The following is a 24532-nucleotide window of genomic DNA, read 5'->3' as shown; positions in this document are numbered from 1 at the left end:
AAGGGAAAACGGTCATCAGAACTACGCTTCGGGAAGCGTTTGTCAGGACAGGCCCTGGGCTTGGTAACAGTGGCCTGAAAACTGGAGTGGTTAAAAAGAAGGGAATTTTGTTACTTACCGTAAATTCCTTTTCTTCTAGCTCTTATTGGGAGACCCAGACGATTGGGGTATAGCTACTGCCCTCTGGAGGCCACACAAAGCACTACATTAAAAGTGCAAGGCCCCTCCCCCTCTGGCTATACCCCCCCCGTGGTATCACGGGTTCTCCAGTTTTAGTGCCAAAGCAAGAAGGAGGAAGCCAATAACTGGTTTAAACAAATTAACTCCGAATAACATCGGAGAACTGAAAAACCGTTCAACATGAACAACATGTGTACCCGCAAACAACAAAAAAACATCCCGAAGGACAACAGGGCGGGTGCTGGGTCTCCCAATAAGAGCTAGAAGAAAAGGAATTTACGGTAAGTAACAAAATTCCCTTCTTCTTCAGCGCTCTATTGGGAGACCCAGACGATTGGGACGTCCAAAAGCTGTCCCTGGGTGGGTAAAGAAATACCTCATGTTAGAGCTGCAAAACAGCCCTCCCCTACGGGGGTGTCACTGCCGCCTGCAGGACTCTTCTACCTAAGCTGGCATCCGCCGAAGCATAGGTATGCACCTGATAATGCTTGGTGAAAGTGTGCAGACTGGACCAGGTAGCTGCCTGGCACACCTGTTGAGCCGAAGCCTGGTGACGTAATGCCCAGGACGCACCCACGGCTCTGGTTGAGTGGGCTTTTAGCCCTGAAGGAACCGGAAGCCCCGCAGAACGGTAGGCCTCTAGAATTGGTTCTTTGATCCATCGAGCCAGGGTGGCTTTAGAAGCCTGCAACCCCTTGCGCGGACCAGCGACAAGGACAAAAAGTGCATCGGCACGGCGCATGGGCGCCGTGCGGGAAATGTAGATTCTGAGTGCTCTCACCAGATCTAGCAAACGTAAGTCCTTTTCATACCGGTGAACCGGATGAGGACAAAACGAAGGCAAGGATATATCCTGATTAAGATGAAAAGAGGATACGACCTTAGGGAGAAACTCCGGAATAGGGCGCAGCACTACCTTGTCCTGGTGGAACACCAGGAAGGGAGCCTTGGATGACAGAGCTGCCAGCTCAGACACTCGCCGAAGCGATGTGATCGCAACAAGAAACGCCACTTTCTGTGACAGCCGAGAAAAGGAAACTTCCTTCAGAGGCTCGAAGGGCGGCTTCTGGAGAGCAACTAGTACCCTGTTCAGATCCCATGGATCTAACGGCCGCTTGTACGGGGGCACAATATGACAGACCCCCTGCAGGAACGTGCGCACCTTAGAAAGACGTGCTAGACGCTTCTGAAAAAACACGGATAGTGCCGAAACTTGCCCTTTAAGGGAGCTGAGCGACAAGCCCTTTTCTAACCCCGATTGCAGGAAGGAAAGAAACTTGGGCAATGCAAATGGCCAGGGAGACACTCCCTGAGCAGAGCACCAGGATAAGAAAATCTTCCACGTTCTGTGGTAGATCTTAGCCGAATTCGACTTTCTAGCTTGTCTCATTGTGGCAACGACTCCTTGAGATAATCCTGCAGATGCTAGGATCCAGGACTCAATGGCCACACAGTCAGGTTCAGGGCCGCAGAATTCTGATGGAAAAACGGCCCTTGGGACAGTAAGTCTGGTCGGTCTGGCAGTGACCACGGTCGACCGATCGTGAGATGCCACAGATCCGGATACCACGACCTCCTCGGCCAGTCTGGAGCGACGAGTATGATGCGGCTGCACTCGGATCTGATCTTGCGTAGCACTCTGGGCAAGAGCGCCAGAGGCGGAAACACGTATGGGAGCTGAAACTGCGACCAATCTTGAACCAAGGCGTCTGCCGCCAGAGCTCTTTGATCGCGCGACCTTGCCATGAATGCCGGGACCTTGTTGTTGTGCCGGGATGCCATTAGGTCGACGTCCGGCACTCCCCAGCGGCGACAGATTTCCTGAAACACGTCCGGGTGAAGGGACCATTCCCCTGCGTCCATGCCCTGGCGACTGAGGAAGTCTGCTTCCCAGTTTTCTACGCCTGGGATGTGAACCGCGGATATGGTGGATGCTCTGTCCTCCACCCACAATAGAATGCGCCGGACTTCTTGGAAGGCTTGCCGACTGCGCGTCCCTCCTCGGTGGTTGATGTATGCCACCGCTGTGGAGTTGTCCGATTGGATTCGGATCTGCTTTCCTTCCAGCCACTGTTGGAAGGCCAGTAGAGCAAGATACACTGCTCTGATCTCCAGAACATTGATCTGAAGGGTGGACTCCTGCGGAGTCCACGTCCCCTGAGCCCTGTGGTGGAGAAATACTGCTCCCCACCCTGACAGACTCGCATCTGTCGTGACTACTGCCCAGGATGGGGGCAGGAAGGATCTTCCCTGAGACAATGAGGTGGGAAGGAGCCACCATTGTAGGGAGTCCTTGGCCGTCTGGGAAAGCGAGACTTTCCTGTCCAGGGACGTTGACTTCCCGTCACATTGGCGGAGAATGTCCCATTGAAGTGGGCGCAGATGAAACTGCGCAAAGGGAACTGCTTCCATGGCTGCCACCATCTTCCCTAGGAAATGCATGAGGCGCCGCAAGGGATGCAACTGGCCCTGCAGAAGAGATTGCACCCCTGTCTGTAGTGACCGCTGCTTGTTCAGCGGAAGCTTCACTATCGCTGCTAGAGTATGAAACTCCATGCCAAGATACGTTAGTGATTGAGTCGGTGATAGGATCGACTTTGGAAAGTTGATGATCCATCCGAAAGACTGTAGGGTCTCCAGCGTAGCATTCAGGCTGTGCTGACATGCCTCTTGAGAGGGAGCTTTGACCAATAAATCGTCTAGGTAAGGGATCACCGAGTGTCCCTGAGAGTGCAAGACTGCTACCACCGCCGCCATGACCTTGGTGAAGACCCGTGGGGCTGTTGCCAGACCAAATGGCAGAGCTACGAACTGAAAATGGTCGTCTCCTATCACAAAACGTAGAAAACGTTGATGTTCTGTAGCAATTGGCACGTGGAGATAAGCATCTTTGATGTCTATTGAGGCAAGGAAGTCTCCTCTGGACATTGAGGCAATGACAGAACGCAGGGTTTCCATCCGGAACTTCCTGGCGTGCACATGTTTGTTGAGCCGTTTTAGGTCCAGAACAGGACGGAACGAGCCGTCCTTTTTTGGAACCACAAAGAGATTGGAGTAAAACCCTTGCCCTTGTTCCTGAGGAGGGACTGGGATCACCACTCCTTCCGCTCTTAGGGAGCCCACCGCCTGCAGCAGAGCATCTGCTCGGTCTGGATGTGGGGAGGTTCTGAAGAACCGAGCTGGAGGACGAGAATTGAACTCGATTCTGTACCCGCGAGACAAAATGTCCGTCACCCACCGGTCTTTGACCTGTGACATCCAAATGCCGGAAAAACGGGAGAGCCTGCCCCCGACCGGCGATGCGGAGGGAGGGGGCTGGAAGTCATGAGGTAGCCGCTTTGGAAGCGGTACCTCCATTTGCTTTCTTGGGGCGCGTGTGAGCCCGCCACGAATCTGAGTTTCTTTGCGTCCTCTGAGTCCCTTTGGACGAGGTAAATGGTGTCTTGCCCGAACCTCGAAAGGACTGAAACCTCTGCTGCCACTTTTTCTGCTGAGGTTTGGTTGTTCTGGGTTGTGGTAAAGAGGAGTCTTTACCCTTGGACTGCTTAATGATATCAGCCAATGGCTCGCCAAACAGTCTCTCTCTAGATAAAGGCAAACTGGTTAAACATTTTTTGGAACCAGCATCTGCTTTCCAGTCCTTTAACCACAAGGCTCTGCGCAAAACTACCGAATTGGCGGACGCCATTGAGGTGCGACTGGTAGATTCTAGGACCGCATTGATAGCGTAAGACGCAAACGCCGACATCTGCGTGGTAAGGTGCGCCACTTGCGGCACTGCTGGATGTATGATAGCATCCACTTTTGCTAAGCCAGCTGAAATAGCCTGGAGTGCCCATACGGCTGCGAATGCCGGAGCAAACGACGCGCCGATAGCTTCATAGACAGATTTTAACCAAAGGTCCATCTGTCTGTCATTGGCATCTTTAAGTGAAGTGCCATCCTCCACTGCAACTATGGACCTAGCTGCGAGTTTGGAAATCGGGGGGTCTACCTTTGGACACTGTGTCCAGCGCTTGACCACCTCAGGGGGGAAAGGGAAACGCGTATCTTTAGATCGTTTAGAGAAACGCCTTTCTGGGTGAGCGTCGTGCTTCTGGATTGATTCTCTGAAGTCAGCGTGATCCAACAAAGCACTCAATTTACGCTTGGGATAAAGGAAACGAAACTTCTCCTGCTCCGCAGCCGCCTCTTCTGCTGAAGGGGCTGGGGGAGAAATATCCAACAGCCTATTGATGGCTGAGATAAGGTCGTTTACCATGGCATCCCCATCAGGGGTATCCAGGTTGAGAGGGGTTCCAGGAATGGATTCCTGATCACTCTCATCAGACACATCACAGGGAGACTGATTGCGCTGAGACCCTGAGCAGTGTGATGACGTCGAGGGTCTTTCCCAGCGAGCTCGCTTAGAGTGGCTGGGGCTATCATCTGAGTCATAATCCTCGGCCTGTGAAGCCGGGGACCCCCCTGTGGGCTGGATTAATTCCAAGTGAGGGGGACCTGAGGACAGAGGCCTCGCCGTGCCCAAAGACTGAGCCCCATGCATAGATTGCAAGGTTTCAAGGATTTTTGCCATAGAGACAGACATATTATCAGCAAAAACTGCAAAGTCTGTCCCTGTCACCGGGGCAGGACTTACAGGCGTCTCAGCCTGGGTCACTCTCCCTCCTGACTCCGGCTGGCGAAGCAGCACCGGGTCGGAGCATTGCACACAATGGGGGTCATCGGAGCCTGCTGGTAGATTAGCCCCACATGCAGCACCCGCAGTATACACAGCCCTAGCCTTGGCAGCCTTGCGTTTTGAGGATGGCATGTTGTTGCTTCCACAGAGTGATCTGGGAGATGCAGCCAGAAGCGACCTCACAGTGCAAGAAATACAATATCTCTATATCCTACACAGTACACCGATACACCGTGAGGCACTAGAGGGACCAGCACAGAAAAATCGCTTACCGCCCGCTTAAAAAGCGGGTGTGTGGTCGCCAGATAGCCCCTAGTCCAGGTCTCCCAGAGCCTTGCGTCCTTCCTCCAGCCAGACTGCATGTAATGGCTGCCGGCGTCCTGAGAGAGAAGGGGGGCGGGCCCTGGGCGTTCCTGGCTAAGAGCGGGAAGCCTGCTTCCCTCTGTGCCTAGTGTGAGGGCTGGAGCATGTAAATCAGGCTCCAGCCCTCGTCGCTGCTAGCGAACAGCGTCTCTCCCCTACCCTGAATGACAGGGTGGGGGCGGGAACGAATCGGAGCTGCCGGCGTCCTAGGCCCAAAAAGCCGGGGACTCAATTTATAACCGCCGCCGCCGTAAAAGCGCGGACGGCGGATCCCCGGCGCACCACAAGTCACAGCAGCGCCGCCCGGTCCAGAGGGGGTCGGCGCTGCGTTCCCATACACAAACAATCCCCCAGTAATCTGTAGGGACACTAACTCCAACGTTGCGGTCCCCGGCGCACTACAACACCCAGCCAGCCCGGAGTGTGTCTGTGCCTGCCGGGGACACAGAGTACCTGTATGATGCAGGGCCTGTCCCTGATCGTACTCCTGCTCCGTCTCCATCAGGTTCTAATGGGTCTGTGGATGGAGCCCGGCGTCAGAGCTGAGAGGCCGGCAGGATCCCACTTCCACAGAGCCCTACCAGGGGATGTGGAAGGAAAACAGCATGTCAGGCTCCAGCCCTGTACCAGCAATAGGTACCTCAACCTTACAACACCATCCAGGGGTGAGAAGGGAGCATGCTGGGGACACTATATGTGTCCTCTTTTCTTCCATCCGAAATAGTCAGCAGCTACTGCTGACTAAAATCTGTGGAGCTATGCATGGAATGTCTGACCTCCTTCGCACACAAAGCTAAAACTGGAGAACCCGTGATACCACGGGGGGGGTATAGCCAGAGGGGGAGGGGCCTTGCACTTTTAATGTAGTGCTTTGTGTGGCCTCCAGAGGGCAGTAGCTATACCCCAATCGTCTGGGTCTCCCAATAGAGCGCTGAAGAAACATACTCCTTGCTCTCTTAGGTGAGGTAAACTGGTGTTTTTCTACCAGAGAGGCTTGTTCCTCTGACACTGGTGGATTGAGGTTCAGTACGGAGTTAATGGATGCAATCAAGTCACTAACATCCGCATCACCCTCAGATAAATCAATGGGGTACATAGAGGTAGCATCTGAGCCCACAGTAAAAGTATCCTCCTCGCCCTGCAATTCAGCTCGTGAATCAGAGCCGTGGGACGAGGAAGGAGAAGAGTCCCTGCGTCTCCGTTTAGGAGGACGGGGTCCTAAAACATGCTCCGTTAGCTCTGCAGAGCGAGTCGGAGCAGCAGAGGCGCCCTGAGAAGGGGGCTGATGCATGGTCAGCAGAGTCCGGGACAGCTGTCCCATGGAGTCGGCAAAGGACTGGGAGATAGCTTTAGAAAACGATGCTACCCAAGCCGGGGGTTCAGCCACCGGGCCGGAGCAGCCGGAGGGACCTCTGAGGAGGCTCCAGGCTGAGGCACCACCATGTTCGAGCAGGCATCACAATGTGGATATGTGCTCGGTTCAGACAGAATGAGCTTACATGCAGTGCATATTGAGTACAGCCTTGCAGCCTTGCTCCTAGTGAGAGACATGCTGCTGAGGTGGAGGCTCTGCAGTAAAGAATACACTCCTTTAGAATGACCCCCTGAGAGTGTATAATAAAGCCCACAACCAGAGGTTGTGGCTTACCAGACCGGTTTTTGTGTGCCCTCCGGATTCCACAGCTCAGACCCCCAGGGATGCAGAAGTTGCAGCAGCCAGCGCCGATCAGTGTGAGAACGCTGATAAAATGGCGCCGGAGTGAGGAGGGGGGGCGGGACATAGCCCAAGAGCGGGAACCGGAGGGCCAAGGAGAGATACAGGGGAGGGAAACATCTCTTCAAAGAGGAGTGTCCTCCCCTCTGCTGACCGGCCGGTGGGCGGCGCCGCACTGTTCCCCTGCATGCTGACATGCAGGGGAACTGAAAACGAAACTAGGCCGCAACTGAAGCCGGGGCCTAGATTTTTACATGCGGCCGACGAGCAGGCACCCTCAGAGAACCGTGATGGCTCCCACTTCAAGCCAGAGCCTCAGGGGATGGTGAAGGAGCGTGGCATGTGAAGGCTCCAGCCTTGTAAAGTCAACCTTAACAGCACCGCCGACACAGTGAAGGGAGAAGGGACATGCCGGGAGTCCAGATTGGACCCGCTTTTCTTCCAAATCTTTGAAATCAAAAATCTTAAAAATCAAAAATCAGAGAATGCATGTGTGTGTGTGACCTCCTGAACACAAAGCATTGAACTGGTTAGATTTGTCATCCAGGGGGTGTATATGCTCGGAGGGAGGAGCTACACTTTTAAGTGTAGTACTTTGTGTGTCCTCCGGAGGCAGAAGCTATACACCCATGGTCTGGGTCTCCCATAAGGAACGATGAAGAAATTGTAGATTCACATTGAACGCATCAAAACTATGAATTAACACATGTGTAATGAAATACTTAACAAAAAGTGTGAAACAACTGAAAATATGTCTTATATTCTAGGTTCTTCAAAGTAGCCACCTTTTGCTTTCATTACTGCTTTGCACACTCTTGATGAGCTTAAAGAGATAGTCACCGGAAATGGTTTTCCAACAGTCTTGAAGGAGTTCCCAGAGATGCTTAGCACTTGTTGGCCCTTTTTCCTTTACTCTGCGGTCCAGCTCACCCCAAACCATCTCGATTGGGTTCAGGTCTAGTGACTGTGGAGACCAGGTCATCTGGCGTAGTACCCCATCACTCTCCTTCTTAGGCTGCTTTCACACTAAGTCTTTTTAACATGCGTCCTGAACGTTTTTTTGCTGCAAAAGCGGATCCTGCTTTTAGAGCAAAAAACGCATGCAAATGCATGTGTTACTTTGCAGGATCCTGTCACTGGATGTTTAGGGGCGGGCATTGGAGTCATGTGATCGGGAGTGATGGGAACTAAACGTGCCAGACTGGGAGCCGGCTTCTTACAACTGCGGAGGTTCGTAACCAAGGTAAACATCGGGTATACTTGCTTGGATACCCGATATTTACTTTGGTTACGAGCGTCTGCAGCTGCTAGGAGCCGGGCTCCCTGCACACGTAACCAACGTAAACATCGGGTAACTAAGATAAGTGGTTACCCAATATTTACCTTGGTTACGAGTGTCCGCAGCTCTCAGGTGGAGGAGAGGGAGGGGGAGAGGGACTGATCACGCGAGACTGGTTCTGGGCATGCTCAGTAGAGCAAGCAGGATCCTGTATCAGCATGCCAGCGTTCACATGCGTTTGCGTGCGTTATAGTCAGGATCCAGCGATTTGCAGTATTTGGACGCAGCTCAAAAACGCTACATGTAGCGTTTTTGAAAGATGTTAAAAAACTGCAAGTCGCTGGATCCTCACTATAACGCACGCAAACGCAGGTGAACGCATGTTAACGCGAGTCCATTGCAAATGCATTGAAATGAAAACGCATTTGCACTGGATCCGTTTTTGTGTTAAAAGAACGTTCAGGACGCATGTTAAAAAGACGTAGTGTGAAAGCAGCCTTAGGCTGGTTTCACACTACGTCTTTTTAACATCCATCCTTAACGTTATTTTAGCGGACAAGCGGATCCAGTGCAAATGCGTTTTCATTTAAATGCATTTGCAATGGACTCGCGTTAACATGCGTTCACCTGCGTTTGCGTGCGTTATAGTGAGGATCCAGTGACTTGCAGTTTTTTAACATGTTTCAAAAACGCTACTTGTAGCGTTTTTGAGCTCCGTCCAAATACTGCAAATTGCTGGATCCTGACTATAACGCACGCAAACGCAGGTGAACGCTGGCGTGCTGATAGACAGGATCCTGCTTTTGTACTGAGCATGCCCAGAAAGTACTGAGCATGCCCAGAACCAGTCTCGCGTGATCTGTCTATCTACTCCCTCCCTCACCCTCTCTCTATCTCTGTCTTTCCCCCTTCCTCTCTCTCCCACCTGGGAGCTGCGGACACTCGTAACCAAGGTAAATATCGCGTAACCACTTCTCTTAGTTACCCGATGTTTACGTTGGTAACGTGTGCAGGCAGCCCTGCTCCTAGCAGCTGCAGACACTCGTAACCAAGATAAATATCGGGTATCCAAGGCCGATGTTTACCTTGGTTACCAGCGTCTGCAGCTGTCAGAAGCCTCCTCCCAGTCTAGTTCCCCTCACTCCCGATCACATGACTCCAATGCCCGCCCCTAAACATCCAGTGCAGGATCCTGCAAAATAACATATGCGTTTGCATACGTTATTTGCTGTAAAAGCAGGATCCGTACTTCCGCTAAAAAAACGTTTTCAACGGATGTTAAAAAGACGTAGTGTGAAACTAGCCTAAGTCATATAGCCCTTACACAGCCTGGAGGTGTGTTTGGGGTCATTGTCCTGTTGAAAAATAAATGATGGTGCAACTAAACACAAACCAGATGGACTAGCATGCCACTGCAAGATGCTGTGGTAGCCATGCTGGTTCTGTATGCCTTCCATTTTGAATAAATCCCCAACAGTTTCACCAGCAAAGCACCCCCACACCATCACACCTCCTCCTCCATGCTTCACGGTGGGAACCAGCTATGTAGAGTCCATCCATTCACCTTTTCTACAAAGACACGTTGGTTGGATCCAAAGATCTAAAATTTGGACTCATCAGACCAAAGCACAGATTTCCACTAGTCTAATGTCCATTCCTTGTGTTCTTTAGCCCAAACAAGTCTCTTCTGCTTGTTGCTTGTCCTTAGCAGTGGTTTCCTAGCAGCTTTTTTACCATGAAGGCCTGCTGCACAAAGTCTCCTCTTAACAGTTGTTCTAGAGTTGAGAAGGTGTGTCCAAACTTTTGGTCTGTACTGTACATGTAGAAGATGTTTATGGGGATGGGTATGAACACCTCTGTCCATCTAGAGGGCTGATCCCATGAAAGGAAGAGCAATAAGCCACGTTTGGTCAGTGAGTAGGTGCTATCACGTTTAGAGGCGATCAGCTGTTGCTGTGGCCAGATCCTGATGCACATAAATGGACTATAGAGATTGGAGCTGGACACACGTGTTACGGTCATGATATCCATGGACTGAATATGAGTAACTAGCCTTAGGACTGCTGTTCCCAGCTGAAACTGGATACAAGTGCCATGGTTGTCTGGAGGAGCATAGGAACTACGATTGCAGTAAGACCGTGTACGGAAGAAATAAAAACTGCGGAATTCTTAACCTGCCTAACTGATTAATACAACCCTTATCCTCAAATCTTCACAAAGAGCAGCCTGTAACGCAGTGGAAGAGATAAATGATGTGGTGGACATTTAGTGTGGGAATTAAATAAAGGGAATCTACCACCAGGTTTTTCCCTTATGAGCTGTGGCCACCACCAGTGAGCCCTTATATACAGCATTCTAGAATACTGTATATATAGAGCCCAGGCCGCTCTGTAGAACGTAAAAAAACCCTTTATAATACTCACCTAGGAGGCGGTCCGGTCCGAGGGATGTAGCTGCTCTTGGGTCCAGCCACTCCTCCATATTGTGTGATCGCTGTCCTCCTGCCGAGCCCTGTGTGGATGATGCGTCCTATGTCATCCGCACAGTGCCCTTCATTGCGCTACTGTGCAGACGCACTTCACTCTGCCCGACTGGGGGCAGTGCAAAGTACCGTAATACACAGGCGCATGGAAAGGTCAAAGACCACCCGCGCATACGCACTACAATACTTTGATCTGCCCTCAGCCAAGAAGAGAGAACTGCGTGTGTGCTGGAGCGCAATGGAAGCCTCTGTGTGGATGACATAGGACGCATCATCCACATGGGACTGGGCAGGAGGACGGCGATCACACAATATGGAGGAGACGCTGGACCCGAGAGCAGCTACATCCATCGGATCGGACCACCCTGCCCTCCAAGGCTCCTTTAACACTGCATTTCTACGGCTACGTTTTGGTCTCCGCCTGCAGAAAACATATATGCACGAAAATGGTACAAAACAGAGCACACGCTAACGTAGTGTGCTCCATTACAGTTAATACAGTTAATAGCCCTGTCGGCGCATGCGTCCAAAACACGCTTTGCAGGGTGGGGGAGGGGCGGTTCGGACGGATGCCCCGACGGGATTTGTGAACGTAAGGCAAAACGCAGTGTGAAAGGAGCCTAAGGCCCTGTGCGCAGTAGAAATGGAATTTTAAGAAAATTCCGCAGCGTCTGAAAGATTACCGCACCTGAGATAAAAAAAACCGCAGCAAACAGCACCCGAAAACCGCATGCGGCTTTACTGCTAATTTTCCACGGGTTGTTTCCTGCGGTCTTTTATCATTATCTATGGCAAAAACCGCAGGTAACTGCAGAAAAGAAGTGACATGCTCATTAATTCCGCAGCGGAAAATCCGCAATGACAAAAAAAAAAAACCAGTGTGCGCACAGATTGGTTTTTAATCCCCATAGGTTTTGCTGGAGAAGGACTGCAGAAATGTAATATTTTCTGCAGCATTCCTTCAGTGAAATCCACGGCAATTCCATGGTAAAATCTGCAGCGTGTGCACAGGGCCTTAGTGAGTATTAAGGTTTTTTTTTTTTTTTTATGTTCTACAAAATGTCCTGTATTCTAGAATGCTGTATATAAGGGCTCACTGGTGGTGGCCGCAGCTCATAAAGGGAAAAACCTGATGACCGGTTCCCTTTAAGGCTAGTTTCACACTTGTGTTTTTTTCCTTCAGTCGCAATCCGCCGCTTTGGAAAACAGCGGAATCCGTTAACAGATTCTGCTGCTTCCGATAGATTTGTATGGACGACGCATTGTGACCGATGGCCCTGCGTTGCATTCGCCGGCCGACGCTGCGTTGCATGCGCCGGGCGGAAAAAACACAGCATGTAGCGTTTTTCTGCGCTTCCCAGAGCGTAAAATAAAACGCAATGTGCTGGATTCCGTCGGCGTCCGTCATTTTTATAATGGAAGCACATGGTGGCGGAATCCATCATTTGACGGATTCCTGTGACGGATCCGTCTTTACACAACTGCACAAGCCCAGTTGAGTAAATTGCTGAAAAAAAAAAGCTACAACGGATTCCATTATTTTGCAGGATCCATCGCATCAGTTGTGCCACTATATGCAACGCATCCGTTACATCCGTCACACATCGCAATGCAACGGAAGCCGCACAACGCAAGTGTGAAAGTAGCCTAACGCAGCATCTAGTCACAATTCAGGTCCAGACTGTCTGAAACCTGAAGATGTGCACGGCGCCAGAGATCACGACACTAAAGGAGGCCTGGCAGAATAATTTTACATACATAGGTAGAGGCATGGTAAGTAGAAGATAACTTCTCACCTGGTGCAGTAACACATTGGTGTCAGGTAATATGTAATGGGGAGATTCACAGAGAGAACTCTGCAGGACGGGCTCCATCTGCAGGACCGGGCTCTCCTGCTGGCACTCATCACATCCATGGCATCCGCAGGTAATGTCATCCCTCAGGTAATGCTCTCTGACAACTTTTAAGATGCCACCAGAGCGAGTCTTCTTCACAAATGTCTTGGACTTTAACATTTTCTTTCTTAGCTGCTTCTAAAAGTGATAAGAAAAAAAACAAAAGTTGTCTACTGCATGTAAAGGTGGGCTGCCGGGGTCTACACCAATACTCAGATCAGAAACTCCTCCCCACTACAAGAAGAAGCGGCAGGTCACATGCCCAACCACCACGCCATTCATCGTCTATGGTGCTGCCAGGTACTGGAGAGTGCAGCGCTCAGCAGCCCCATAGAGAGAGAAAGGAGCAGCGTTCCGAAATGTAAGGGTGCCCGATTCTGCCGACCCTTGCTGACCCCCTGGTCAATAAGTTATCAATAGTGATGAGCGGGCACTACCATGCTCGGTACTAGTGATGAGCGGGCACTACCATGCTCGGTACTAGTGATGAGCGGGCACTACCATGCTCGGTACTAGTGATGAGCGGGCACTACCATGCTCGGTACTAGTGATGAGCGGGCACTACCATGCTCGGTACTAGTGATGAGCGGGCACTACCATGCTCGGTTGCTAGTGATGAGCGGGCACTACTATGCTCGGGTGCTAGTGATTAGCGGGCACTACCATGCTCGGGTGCTAGTGATTAGCGGGCACTACCATGCTCGGGTGCTAGTGATTAGCGGGCACTACCATGCTCGGGTGCTAGTGATTAGCGGGCACTACCATGCTCGGGTGCTAGTGATTAGCGGGCACTACCATGCTCGGTACTAGTGATGAGCGAGCACTACCATGCTCAGTACTAGTGATGAGCGGGCACTACCATGCTCGGTACTAAGTAATGAGCGGGCACTACCATGCTCGGTACTAAGTGATGAGCGGGCACTACCATGCTCGATACTAAGTGATGAGCGGGCACTACCATGCTCGGTACTAAGTGATGAGCGGGCACTACCATGCTCGGTACTAGTGATGAGCGGGCACTACCATGCTCGGTACTAAGTGATGAGCGGGCACTACCATGCTCGGTACTAAGTGATGAGCGGGCACTACCATGCTCGGTACTAAGTGATGAGCGGGCACTACCATGCTCGGTACTAAGTGATGAGCGGGCACTACCATGCTCGGTACTAAGTGATGAGCGGGCACTACCATGCTCGGGTGCTCGGTACTAGTGATGAGCGAGCACTACTATGCTCGGGTGCTAGTGATGAGCGGGCACTACCATGCTCAGTACTAGTGATGAGCGGGCACTACCATGCTCAGTACTAGTGATGAGCGGGCACCACCATGCTCAGTACTAGTGATGAGCGGGCACCACCATGCTCGGTACTAGTGATGAGCGGGCACTACCATGCTCGGGTGCTAGTGATGAGCGGGCACTACCATGCTCGGGTGCTCGGTACTAGTGATGAGCGAGCACTACCATGCTCAGTACTAGTGATGAGCGAGCACTACCATGCTCAGTACTAGTGATGAGCGGGCACTACCATGCTCGGTACAAAGTGATGAGCGGTCACTACCATGCTCGGTACTAGTGATGAGCGGGCACTACCATGCTCGGGTGCTAGTGATGAGCGGGCACTACCATGCTCGGGTGCTCGGTACTAGTGATGAGCGAGCACTACTATGCTCGGGTGCTAGTAATGAGCGGGCACTACCATGCTCAGTACTAGTGATGAGCGGGCACCACCATGCTCGGTACTAGTGATGAGCGGGCACCACCATGCTCGGTACTAGTGATGAGCGGGCACTACCATGCTCAGTACTAGTGATGAGCGGGCACCACCATGCTCAGTACTAGTGATGAGCGGGCACCACCATGCTCAGTACTAGTGATGAGCGGGCACCACCATGCTCGGTACTAGTGATGAGCGGGCACCACCATGCTCGGTACTAGTGATGAGCGGGCACTACCATGCTCGGGTGCTCGGTACTAGTGATGAGCGAGCACTACTATGCTCAGTACTAGTGATGAGCGGGCACTACCATGCTCAGTACTAGTGATGAGCGGGCACTACCATGCTCAGTACTAGTGATGAGCGGGCACTACCATGCTCGGTACTAGTGATGAGCGGGCACCACCATGCTCGGTACTAGTGATGAGCGGGCACTACCATGCTCGGTACTAGTGATGAGCGGGCACTACCATGCTCGGTACTAGTGATGAGCGAGCACTACCATGCTCGGTACTAGTGATGAGCGGGCACTACCATGCTCGGTACTAGTGATGAGCGGGCACTACCATGCTCGGTACTAAGTGATGAGCGGGCACTACCATGCTCCGGTTCTCCTTTAGAGCAGTTGGTATTCAGATGGGAGCGACTCGAGTACTGGAGTTTAATAGAAGTCAATGGGGAACGCGAGCGTCCAACTAAGCATCCCCTATCCTGGTGACAGCCCCTTCAGTTGCCTTTACCATAGCCAGCCTCATTCCTGACAGGTCCTAAGGAAGAGGAGAGCAGCCACATAGCACTAGCCACCATCACGCTCCTGGCAGTCTCGGCACCTGGCACCATCCACCAGCTGCTCACACCCAGCCACAACCACTTACCTTACTGCACAATATTCAAGGCTCCACATCTGTCCACAGCACGCTTCCCCTCTTAGACAAGCACTGCGCATGCTCGATATTCACGTGTAGTAACAGGAAGCGGTCACATAACCCAAATCATCCGGAACACCGCTGCTCAGAACGAGACGTGACCCGCAAACCCGTAAAACCCTGGTATGTGGTGTTAGGATCACGTGACTAAAAAACGGCCAATTATAGGTGACAGGTTATTGGAATGGACAGCAGATATCGGAGAGACCCGTATTTCCAAGTAATAAGCTACAGAGAAGTATCTCTCACTTCCTCTTGTTTATGATTTCTCGCCTTATAATGTGTGCGACATTCGGAGATAAAAACAAATCATTTAAAAGGATGGGAGATGGGCGGGGTTAGAGCGCGCAGGCGCACTGTGGGCCGGTACGGTTGTGTTGTGCTCAGTGAGGCGGTTGTAGCGGCGGCAGAGCCGGTGTGTAGTGCGGTGTCAGTGTGCTGTGCACGGCCCTATGTAAGTACAGACTCGGCAAATTCACTGTCAGGCCATGCTGGAGCTTGTAGTGCCCCAACCTGGAGACTTGTACTTTATTGAGCTTATGTTGTAGTAACCTGTGCAGACAGTAGTGTCCAGCCGTGCGGTTATTGTACCTGTCCAGCTGTGTGCGCAGCATCTAGGTAAATGTGCTGCAGTCAGAATGACTTCACACGTAGTACCGGGCTATGTTCGCACACTGCGTTTTTGGTGCGAAAAACTGATCTTGTGGCAGAAGTCTCCTGGTGGTTTTCTGCGTTTTTGGTAATGTTTTTGGCCAGGCTTGTTTTTTATGGTGTTTTTACAGCGGATTTGTGCACTTCTGTGATGGCCGGACCAAGTCCAGACCTGCGGGGGTTCAAAGGTACCCGAGTGCCGGGATTAACCTGGACCTGGCACTCTAGTAATAAAAAACATAAAGCACGTGCGCTACTTTACCAGTCTCCGGCGTCACTGTACCTGATCGCACTGCCCCTCCTTCTTCTGCTGCTCATTAGTCTCATGCATATTCACTGCTTTCCCCGCCCACCGGCATCCGTGATTGGTTGCAGTCAGATGCGCCCCCAACCTGTGTGACAGTGTTTGCCTGCAACCAATCACAGACCCTGTCTGCCGGTGTATCGTACTAAAAATAAATAAATAAATTGGCATAGGGTCCCCCCATATTATGATATTAGCACAGATAAAGCATTTGGCTACAAGCTACAGCACCCAGCCGTGCACTTATCTTAGCTGTGTATCAAAATAAGAGTGACCCCATTATGTTTTAGTTTTTTTTATTTAATTATTTAAATAAGTAAAAAAACATCAAGATAACCCGACAGCTGAAGACTGGTATTCTCAGGCTGGGGAGACTCATGTTTATTGCCCCCCCAGCCTAAAAATATCAGCCAGCAGCCGGCTGGGATTGTCACATCAATTAGCTGTGACAGCACATTAACCAGCTCTTCCCAATTGCCCTGGTGCGGTCGGAATCGGGGTAATAAGGAATTAATAACAGCACACAGCTGCCACTAAGCTCTAGATTAGTGATGGCAGGTGTCTTTGAAGCACCCCATTACTAATCTGTAAGAGAAAAGAAATAAACATAAACACCAAAAAACCACTTTATTTCAAAAAACCCTTCTTCACTACTTTATTAACCCCCCATAACACCTTTGCAGGTCCGATGTAATCCACACAAGGTCTCATGACGATTCAGCTCAGCTACGTATCTGAAGTCACAGAGTGAGCTGCGTGATAAGTGGTGACGTCACTCAGGCTATTTGCGGTCACAGGTGTCTCTACATGTGACCGGAAATTGCTTGAGAGATGTCAGTGCTGATCGTGGCTTATTCTCTACCTGAACCTCACAGCATTCGGTCACGTTCCATGATCGCTCTCTGTGACTTCAGATATGTAGCAGAGCTGGAATCGTTGTGGGACCTCGTGTGGATTACGTCGGATTTGCAAGGGTGTTTTTAGGGTTAATAAAGTGGTGAAAGAGGGCTTTTGTATTTTATTTCAAAAGATTTTTATGGGTTTTGTTTTGTTTTTTTCTTTTCACTTACAGATTAGTGATGGGGGTGTCTTATAGATGCCTCCCATTACTAATCTAGGGCTTAGTGGCAGCTGTGGGCTGCTATTAACCTCTTATATTACCCCGATTGCCACAGCACCAGGACAATCGAGAAGATCCGGGTAAAGTGCTGGGATTGTCACATTTAGTGGATGCAACAATCCTGGGTGGCTGCAGGCTGATATTCTTAGACTGGGGGGCACCCAATAAACATGGGTCTACCTAGTCTGAGAATACCAACCCCCAGCTGTCGGGTTTTATCTTGGCTGGGTATCAAAATTGGGGGGACTGCACGCCGTTTTTTTTAAAATTATTTATTTAAATAATAATTAAAAAAAACAGCCTGCAGTTCCTCTTATTTTAGCACACAGCCAAGATAAGCGCAGGGCTGGGGCTGCAGCCTGTAGCCGTATGCTTTATCTATTTATATATGATAATATGGCGGGACTTTACACCAATTTTTTAAAATTTATTTTTACTGTACAGTAGACCGCAGACATAATCTGTGATTGGTTGCAGGCAGTCACTGTCAGGCAAGCTGGGGGAGCATCTGACTGCAACCAATCACATGCTGGTGGGCGGGGAAAGCAATGAATATGTAATTAAGGTAATGAGCACCCCGTGAAGTGAAGGAGCGGAAGCGTACAGCTGCACCGGTGATTTGGTAAGTGTACTGCCCCTGCTTCAATCCCTGTATCCCATCCACCACCATTTTTAAGCGCTGCATTCTGGTCCCCATAGACTTATATGGGGACCGGTTACCCTGAATCAATTTTGGGTCAGAACTGGGTTTTTGTTTTTTTTTCATTATTAACCTGGTTTAGACCCGCCGATCCAGAGAATCTGCGATCACTAGGGTGAAAAACTGTGGCAAAATCACTGAAAAGAATGGACATGTTCATTCTTTTAAGAACGCAGTAAAAACTGGGGCAGATCACAAAACTGTCGGGAAAACACCACAAGTGTTTTTTGTGTGTTTATAAGATTACTGTATTGTGAAGCCAGCGTTTTATTAGCATGGATTTGCATAAAAACAAGGCAAAAACCATGCTAAAAACAGTACAAAAAACGCCCTCTGTGAACACAGCCTTCTAGTTCTTACTAATATTATATTTGGGGTTATCTTGCTGAAGAATGAATTTGGAGCCAATCATTCGCCTCCCTGATGGTATTATATGATGGATATGTATCTGCCTGGATTTCTCTGCACTGAGAACACCAAGAAATGGTCAACATTGAGGTCCGTAGTCAGTGGTCGGCCAAGGAAACCTACTGCAGCAGATGAGACACATTAGGGTACTTTCCCACGATCAGGACTCACTGCGTCCTGGACACGGCGGGTCCTGATCTGCGGCACCGCGAGTCTCCTCCGCAGGAGAATGAAGGAGACCGCAGCTGCTTGTGCCCGCAATCTGGACTCGGACAACTGCACACAGAGAAACCATTGACTAGGACTGAACACTTACCGTATGTCGTTATATATCCAAACTCACTTAATGTATGCATTGTAACTGCAAAAAAACTCACCAGATTGACAGAACGGTTATCCAAATGTAAATGGAACTCTGTATGTAAATTGCTTTGTTACCCCCCGTTAACCCTATATAACCATGACCCTTTTGTTACCCCATGCTATCACAACTCATGTCTTCCCATTTTAACTTGCAAAATCAATAAAAACATTTGAATCACAATCCGGTCTCGGGCAACTGCGGTCTATCGCTTGTGTTCTCCCTACGGAGAACGCTTGTGACTCCGTAGCAAACAATTGATATGCTGCGGCTCGGGAAGCCACACCGCAGGCAAGTGTTAACTGCGAAAAAACAGTGGACAGGAGATTTCTAGAAATCCCCTCCACTGTGCTTGTACTGTACATTTGCAGGGTTTTGGACGCAACTGAACCATGCTGCATTCAAAACGCTATGAAAACTGATCGTGGGCACGCAGCCTTATATTTCTTTTCCAGATCAGATGTTATCCCGCAGTGGAATCTGTGCAGAAGTGGCAACAACCAGTGAGACGAACCACAGCTGCTGGTCAGAGAAGGTCCGCTAGAAGTTGGCTACATGGGAGAATTGTGGCCATAAGCCATGGCTTCATTATAGAAACGAGACTGATCTATGAATGGGAAGTGGGAGCAGAAAATGGCAGCAGGTGCTCTGGACTGATGGGTCAAATGTGAGATATTGAGCTGATTGATTGCTCTCAGTGAAAGAAACAAAATTAAAATTTTGTAGTTGTGATACCTTTTAATGGCTAACTAAAATAAAAATAAAATATTATGTTCTAAAGCAAGCTTTCGAGACATCTCAGGTCTCTTCCTCAGGCATGGTATTGAGATATTGAGCTGTAACAGAAGGCAGTTTATTCACCGAAGGGTTGTAGAGGCTACAATAATGAGTGTCTGCAGGCAGCAGTGAGGCATGGTGGAGGTCCTAGAAAGTGGGGCTGAATATCACCAAATGGAGTTGGAGATTTGGTCAAGAATAACAGTGTCATAAATGTTAAGAAATACAAAAAAGGAACTTCTGTTGATGTACTGGTCCTGAGGAAGAGGTTTTCACCTCGAAACATGTAGACCTATGGAATAAAAAGATAGTTTATTATCATCAACATCTCCACATCTTCATTTTGGCTGATGCGCGGCATTAACCCCTTCTTTACTCTATTTTGAATGTTCATCCACGTGGTGTTGCAGCAGACGCCAGTATCTCATGTGCACTAGTGGTTGTGACTTTCACAACTAAATTCAGTGAGTGTATATTCCTATATACCGTACTTATCCATCTGGTATTACACTATTAGTGCTCCTTATTTTTAGATTTGCAAGAAATACAAAAAGACACTTATCCATCAGGGAGGTGTCTAATTAGCAAAAAAATATTCTGCAGCAGATCAATTACCCCAAACATAAAGACAATGTTATTAAGAAGAAGTATCTTCAGCGTAAAGAAAAACAAAGAGTCCTGGAAGTGATGATCCAGCTTCTACAGAGCTCTCAGCATCATCTAGCCTGTCTGGGTTTGCATGAACAGATAGAAAGATTTTCACTCCCTACATCCACAGAAGATCTGCGGTTAGCTCTCTGAAGTGTTTGGAACAACCTCCCTGCTGGGTTTCTTCCAATACTGTATACAAGTGTAACTAGAAGAAGTGATGCTGTTCTGAAGGTAGAGGGGCCACAAAAGATCAATGTCATTTACACTTCTCTTTTGATCACTCATTTTGTTATATAATAAAAATATAAACTATTAACACTTCTATATTTGAAAGCAATCTTTCTTTGTCGCTCCATTGGGAGACCCAGACAATTGGGTGTATAGCTACTGCCTCCGGAGGCCACACAAAGTATTACACTTTAAAAAGTGTAACCCCTCCCCTCTGCCTATACACCCTCCCGTGCATCACGGGCCCATCAGTTTTTAGCTTTGTGTTGAAGGAGGCACACATGCACACAATGCTCCACAGTTTAGTCAGCAGCAGCTGCTGACTATTTCGGATGGAAGAAAAGAGGGCCCTTAACAGGGCCCCCGGCATGCTCCCTTCTCACCCCACTGAGTCGGCGGTGTTGTTAAGGTTGAGGTACCCATTGCGGGTACAGAGGCTGGAGCCCACATGCCGCTTTCCTTCCCCATCCCTTAGGGGCTCTGGGTGAAGTGGGATCCTAACCGGTCATCCAGGCACTGAGACCGGGCTCCCTCCGCAGCCCCTGGTGGTATCTGCCGGACAGGAGACTGAATATCGTCAGGGACAAGGCCCTGCAACTACAGGTACTCTGTGTCCCCTTTGGGACGGTGCATGGAGCACCTGGGCCTCAGACGCTGCAGCGCCTGCAGTGTTGTTTTTTTGTCCGGGACTACCGCGCCGACCATGCCTGCTTGCCGGCCGCGGTTTCTACTTTAGTCCCCGGCTTTTGCGGCCTAGTACATTATACGCCCGCCCACGGGCCTGCCAGTCAGGGGCAAGGGCGGGACGGTCGGGCTGACGCCGTCAGTGAGGGCTGGAGCACACATAGCTGTCCTCCTCCCCCCTCACTAATCCCTATGGGGCACCAGATTCCCGCACTTTTGTAAGTCCGCCCACGGCTCCCTCCTCCCCTGTGAACGCCGACAGCCATGTTTTAACACATCCTGCTGGTGGAGGACGTCTGGCTGCAGCTCTGGGAGACCCGAGGCAGGGAATCTGGTGGCCACACACCGCTGGAGCGGTTGGTAAGCCACACCGGTTACCGGTGCTGGTCCCCCTAGGGTGCTGAACTGTATATAGATACATTATATTTGTATACTTTTCCGGTTCAGCTGTATTGTTAACTTGTGGCTATATACCCTCAGTGTTCACGCTCCTGGGAGACAACAGCATGTCGTTCACAAGGAGCAAGGGGGCCAAGGCACAGGGTTATTTTGCTACCTGTACCTCTTGTGCGGCTATGTTACCTGCAGGTTCCACCTACCCTCACTGTGAGCAATGCTCGGCCCCTGTGGCACTCGCTCAGCCGGAGCCTGAGGCACTAGGGGGTCCCTCGGCCCAGGTAGAACCGCCGGCCCCCCCTGTCCAGATGGCAGGGACAGAGTTTGCTGTTTTAGCTGACAAACTCTCTGAGTCGCTTTCTCATTCCATGACTCAGTCTATGGATAAATGGTCTGCTAAGTTTCTAGAGGTTTTGCAGTCCAGACCGGCCCTTACACAGGCCCCGGGCACTGCGGGATCACCCCCAGGCCCCTCTCGGTCTGCGACTAAGCGTGTTCCTGGTGTGGCCTCTAGTTATTACGTGCAGGACTCCGGCACGGACCGCAGTCCCAGACCAGCTAAGCGGGCTCGCTTAGAATCTTCCCCGACTTCTTCACGCAGTTCGGGGTCTCAGCTTGAGGATTCTCTAGAGGAGGAGGCGGAGGTCGCAGCTCAGGACTCTGACCCTGACGTTGCTCTCAATCTGGATACACCTGAAGGGGACGCCATAGTAAATGATCTTATAGCGTCCATCAACCAGGTGCTAGATCTGTCTCCCCCAACTCCGCCTACAGAGGATTCGGCTTCTCAACAGGAGAAACGCCAGTTTAGGTTTCCTAAACGTACACGGAGTGCTTTCTTCGATCACTCTAACTTTAGAGATGCTGTCCAGAAGCACAGGGCTTTCCCGGACAAGTGCTTTACTAAACGCCTTAATGACACACGTTACCCCTTCCCCGCTGACGTGGTTAAGGGTTGGGCTCAGTGTCCCAAGGTGGATCCTCCAGTCTCTAGACTGGCGGCTAGATCCGTAGTAGCAGTGGCTGACGGTGCATCGCTCAAGGATGCCACGGACAGGCAGATAGAGCTCCTACTGAAATCCATCTATGAAGCCATAGGCGCGTCTTTTGCCCCAGCCTTTGCAGCAGTGTGGGCACTCCAGGCTATCTCAGATTGTCTGTCTGAGATTAATGCGGTCACCCGTACCGCAGCGCCACAAGTAACATCTTTGACTTCTCAGGCGTCAGTATTTGCATCCTACGTCATGAATGCTGTCCTGGACTCGGCTAGCCGTACAGGGGTAGCATCCGCCAATTCTGTGGCAGTCCGCAGGGCCATGTGGCTATGCGAATGGAAGGCAGACTCTGCTTCCAAAAAGTTCTTGACCGGTTTGCCTTTTTCTGGCGACCGACTGTTTGGCGAGCGATTGGATGAAATTATTAAGCAATCCAAGGGAAAGGACTCGTCCTTACCCCAACCCAAACCAAACAGACCTCAGCAACGGAAAGTTCAAGCGAGGTTTCGGTCCTTTCGGCCCTCAGCCAGATCCCAACCCTCCTCGTCCAACAGACCACAGAAGAGCCAGAGGAACTCTTCTGCATGGCGGTCTAAGTCACGTCCTCCAAAGACCGTCTCCAAGGCGGCCTCCTCATGACTTTCGGCCGCCCCAAACCGCATCCTCGGTCGGTGGCAGGCTCTCCCGCTTTTGCGACGCCTGTTGGCCACATGTCCAAGACCGATGGGTGAGGGACATTCTGTCTCACGGTTACAGGATAGAGTTCAGCTCTCGTCCTCCGACTCGTTTTTTCAGAACATCCCCGCCCCCCGAGCGGACCGTTGCGCTTTTTCAGGCGGTGGACACTCTGAAAACAGAAGGAGTGGTGATCCCCGTTCCCCTTCAGGAACGCGGTCACGGTTTTTACTCCAATCTGTTCGTGGTGCCAAAAAAGGACGGCTCATTCCGTCCCGTTTTGGACCTAAAATTGCTCAACAGACATGTGACAACCAGGAGGTTTCGCATGGAATCCCTCCGATCTGTCATCGCTTCGATGTCCCAAGGAGACTTCCTAGCATCAATCGACATCAAAGATGCCTATCTCCATGTGCCGATCGCTCAAGAGCATCAACGCTTCCTGCGTTTCGCCATCGGGGACGAACACCTTCAGTTTGTGGCACTGCCTTTCGGCCTGGCGACAGCCCCACGGGTCTTCACCAAGGTCATGGCATCCGTCGTAGCGATCCTTCACTCTCAGGGCCACTCGGTGATCCCTTACCTAGACGATCTCCTAGTCAAGGCACCCTCACGGGTGGCTTGTCAACACAGTCTGACCGTTGCTCTGGAGACTCTCCAGAGGTTCGGGTGGATCATCAATTTTCCAAAGTCAAAATTGTCTCCGACCCAGTCACTGACGTACCTCGGAATGGAGTTTCATACTCTCTCAGCGATGGTCAAGCTGCCGCTGGACAAACAGCGGTCGCTGCAGACAGGGGTGCAATCCCTTCTTCAGGCACAGTCGCACCCCTTGAGGCGCCTCATGCACTTCCTGGGGAAGATGGTGGCAGCAATGGAGGCAGTTCCATTTGCACAATTTCATCTGCGTCCACTCCAATGGGACATTCTCCGCAAATGGGACAAGAGGCCGACGTCCTTGGACAGGAACGTCTCTCTGTCTCTGGAAGCCAAGACCTCTCTGCAGTGGTGGCTTCTCCCCACTTCTCTGTCGAAAGGAAAATCCTTTCTGCCCCCATCCTGGGCTGTGGTCACGACGGACGCGAGCCTGTCAGGATGGGGAGCGGTTTTTCTCCACCACAAGGCTCAGGGAACCTGGACTCCGACAGAGTCCTCCCTTCAGATCAATGTTCTGGAGATAAGGGCAGTGTATCTAGCCCTCAAGGCGTTCCATCGGTTGCTCGAGGGCAGGCAGATCCGCATACAGTCGGACAACGCCACGGCGGTTGCGTACATCAACCACCAGGGCGGCACTCGCAGTCGTCAAGCCTTCCAAGAAGTCCGGCGGATTCTGCTGTGGGTGGAGGC

At 50.8% G+C, this 24532-nt stretch overlaps 2 protein-coding genes across 3 annotated transcripts in view; one reads left to right on the top strand and one right to left on the bottom strand.

The window, feature by feature from the left end:
• DIS3 (DIS3 exosome endoribonuclease and 3''-5'' exoribonuclease) overlaps positions 1 to 15300 on the bottom strand; it is a 114326-nt gene extending 99026 nt beyond the window's left edge. Inside the window, exons 1-2 of the mRNA XM_075336816.1 lie at positions 15185 to 15300; positions 12496 to 12732 (exon numbers count right to left, since the gene is read on the bottom strand). Coding sequence (XP_075192931.1) covers positions 12496 to 12714 — 219 coding nt within the window. The 5' untranslated portion in view covers positions 12715 to 12732; positions 15185 to 15300. The remainder of the gene's footprint in view (positions 1 to 12495; positions 12733 to 15184) is intronic.
• Positions 15301 to 15416: 116 nt separating this feature from the next.
• The window catches only part of PIBF1 (progesterone immunomodulatory binding factor 1), a 344403-nt gene continuing 335287 nt past the window's right edge, over positions 15417 to 24532 (top strand). The window contains exon 1 of one of the 2 annotated variants that reach the window (XM_075336819.1): positions 15417 to 15455. In XM_075336819.1, coding sequence (XP_075192934.1) covers positions 15420 to 15455 — 36 coding nt within the window. In that variant the 5' untranslated portion in view covers positions 15417 to 15419. Of the gene's footprint in view, positions 15456 to 15582; positions 15690 to 24532 lie in introns of those variants that run through there. The other variant, XM_075336818.1, reaches the window with a different exon arrangement.

This window comes from Anomaloglossus baeobatrachus, chromosome 2 (assembly GCF_048569485.1).
Source record: "Anomaloglossus baeobatrachus isolate aAnoBae1 chromosome 2, aAnoBae1.hap1, whole genome shotgun sequence".
Taxonomy (NCBI): domain Eukaryota; kingdom Metazoa; phylum Chordata; class Amphibia; order Anura; family Aromobatidae; genus Anomaloglossus; species Anomaloglossus baeobatrachus.
The sequence above is the reverse complement of the archived record's forward strand: the minus strand, read 5'-3'. Positions and strand labels throughout refer to the sequence as shown.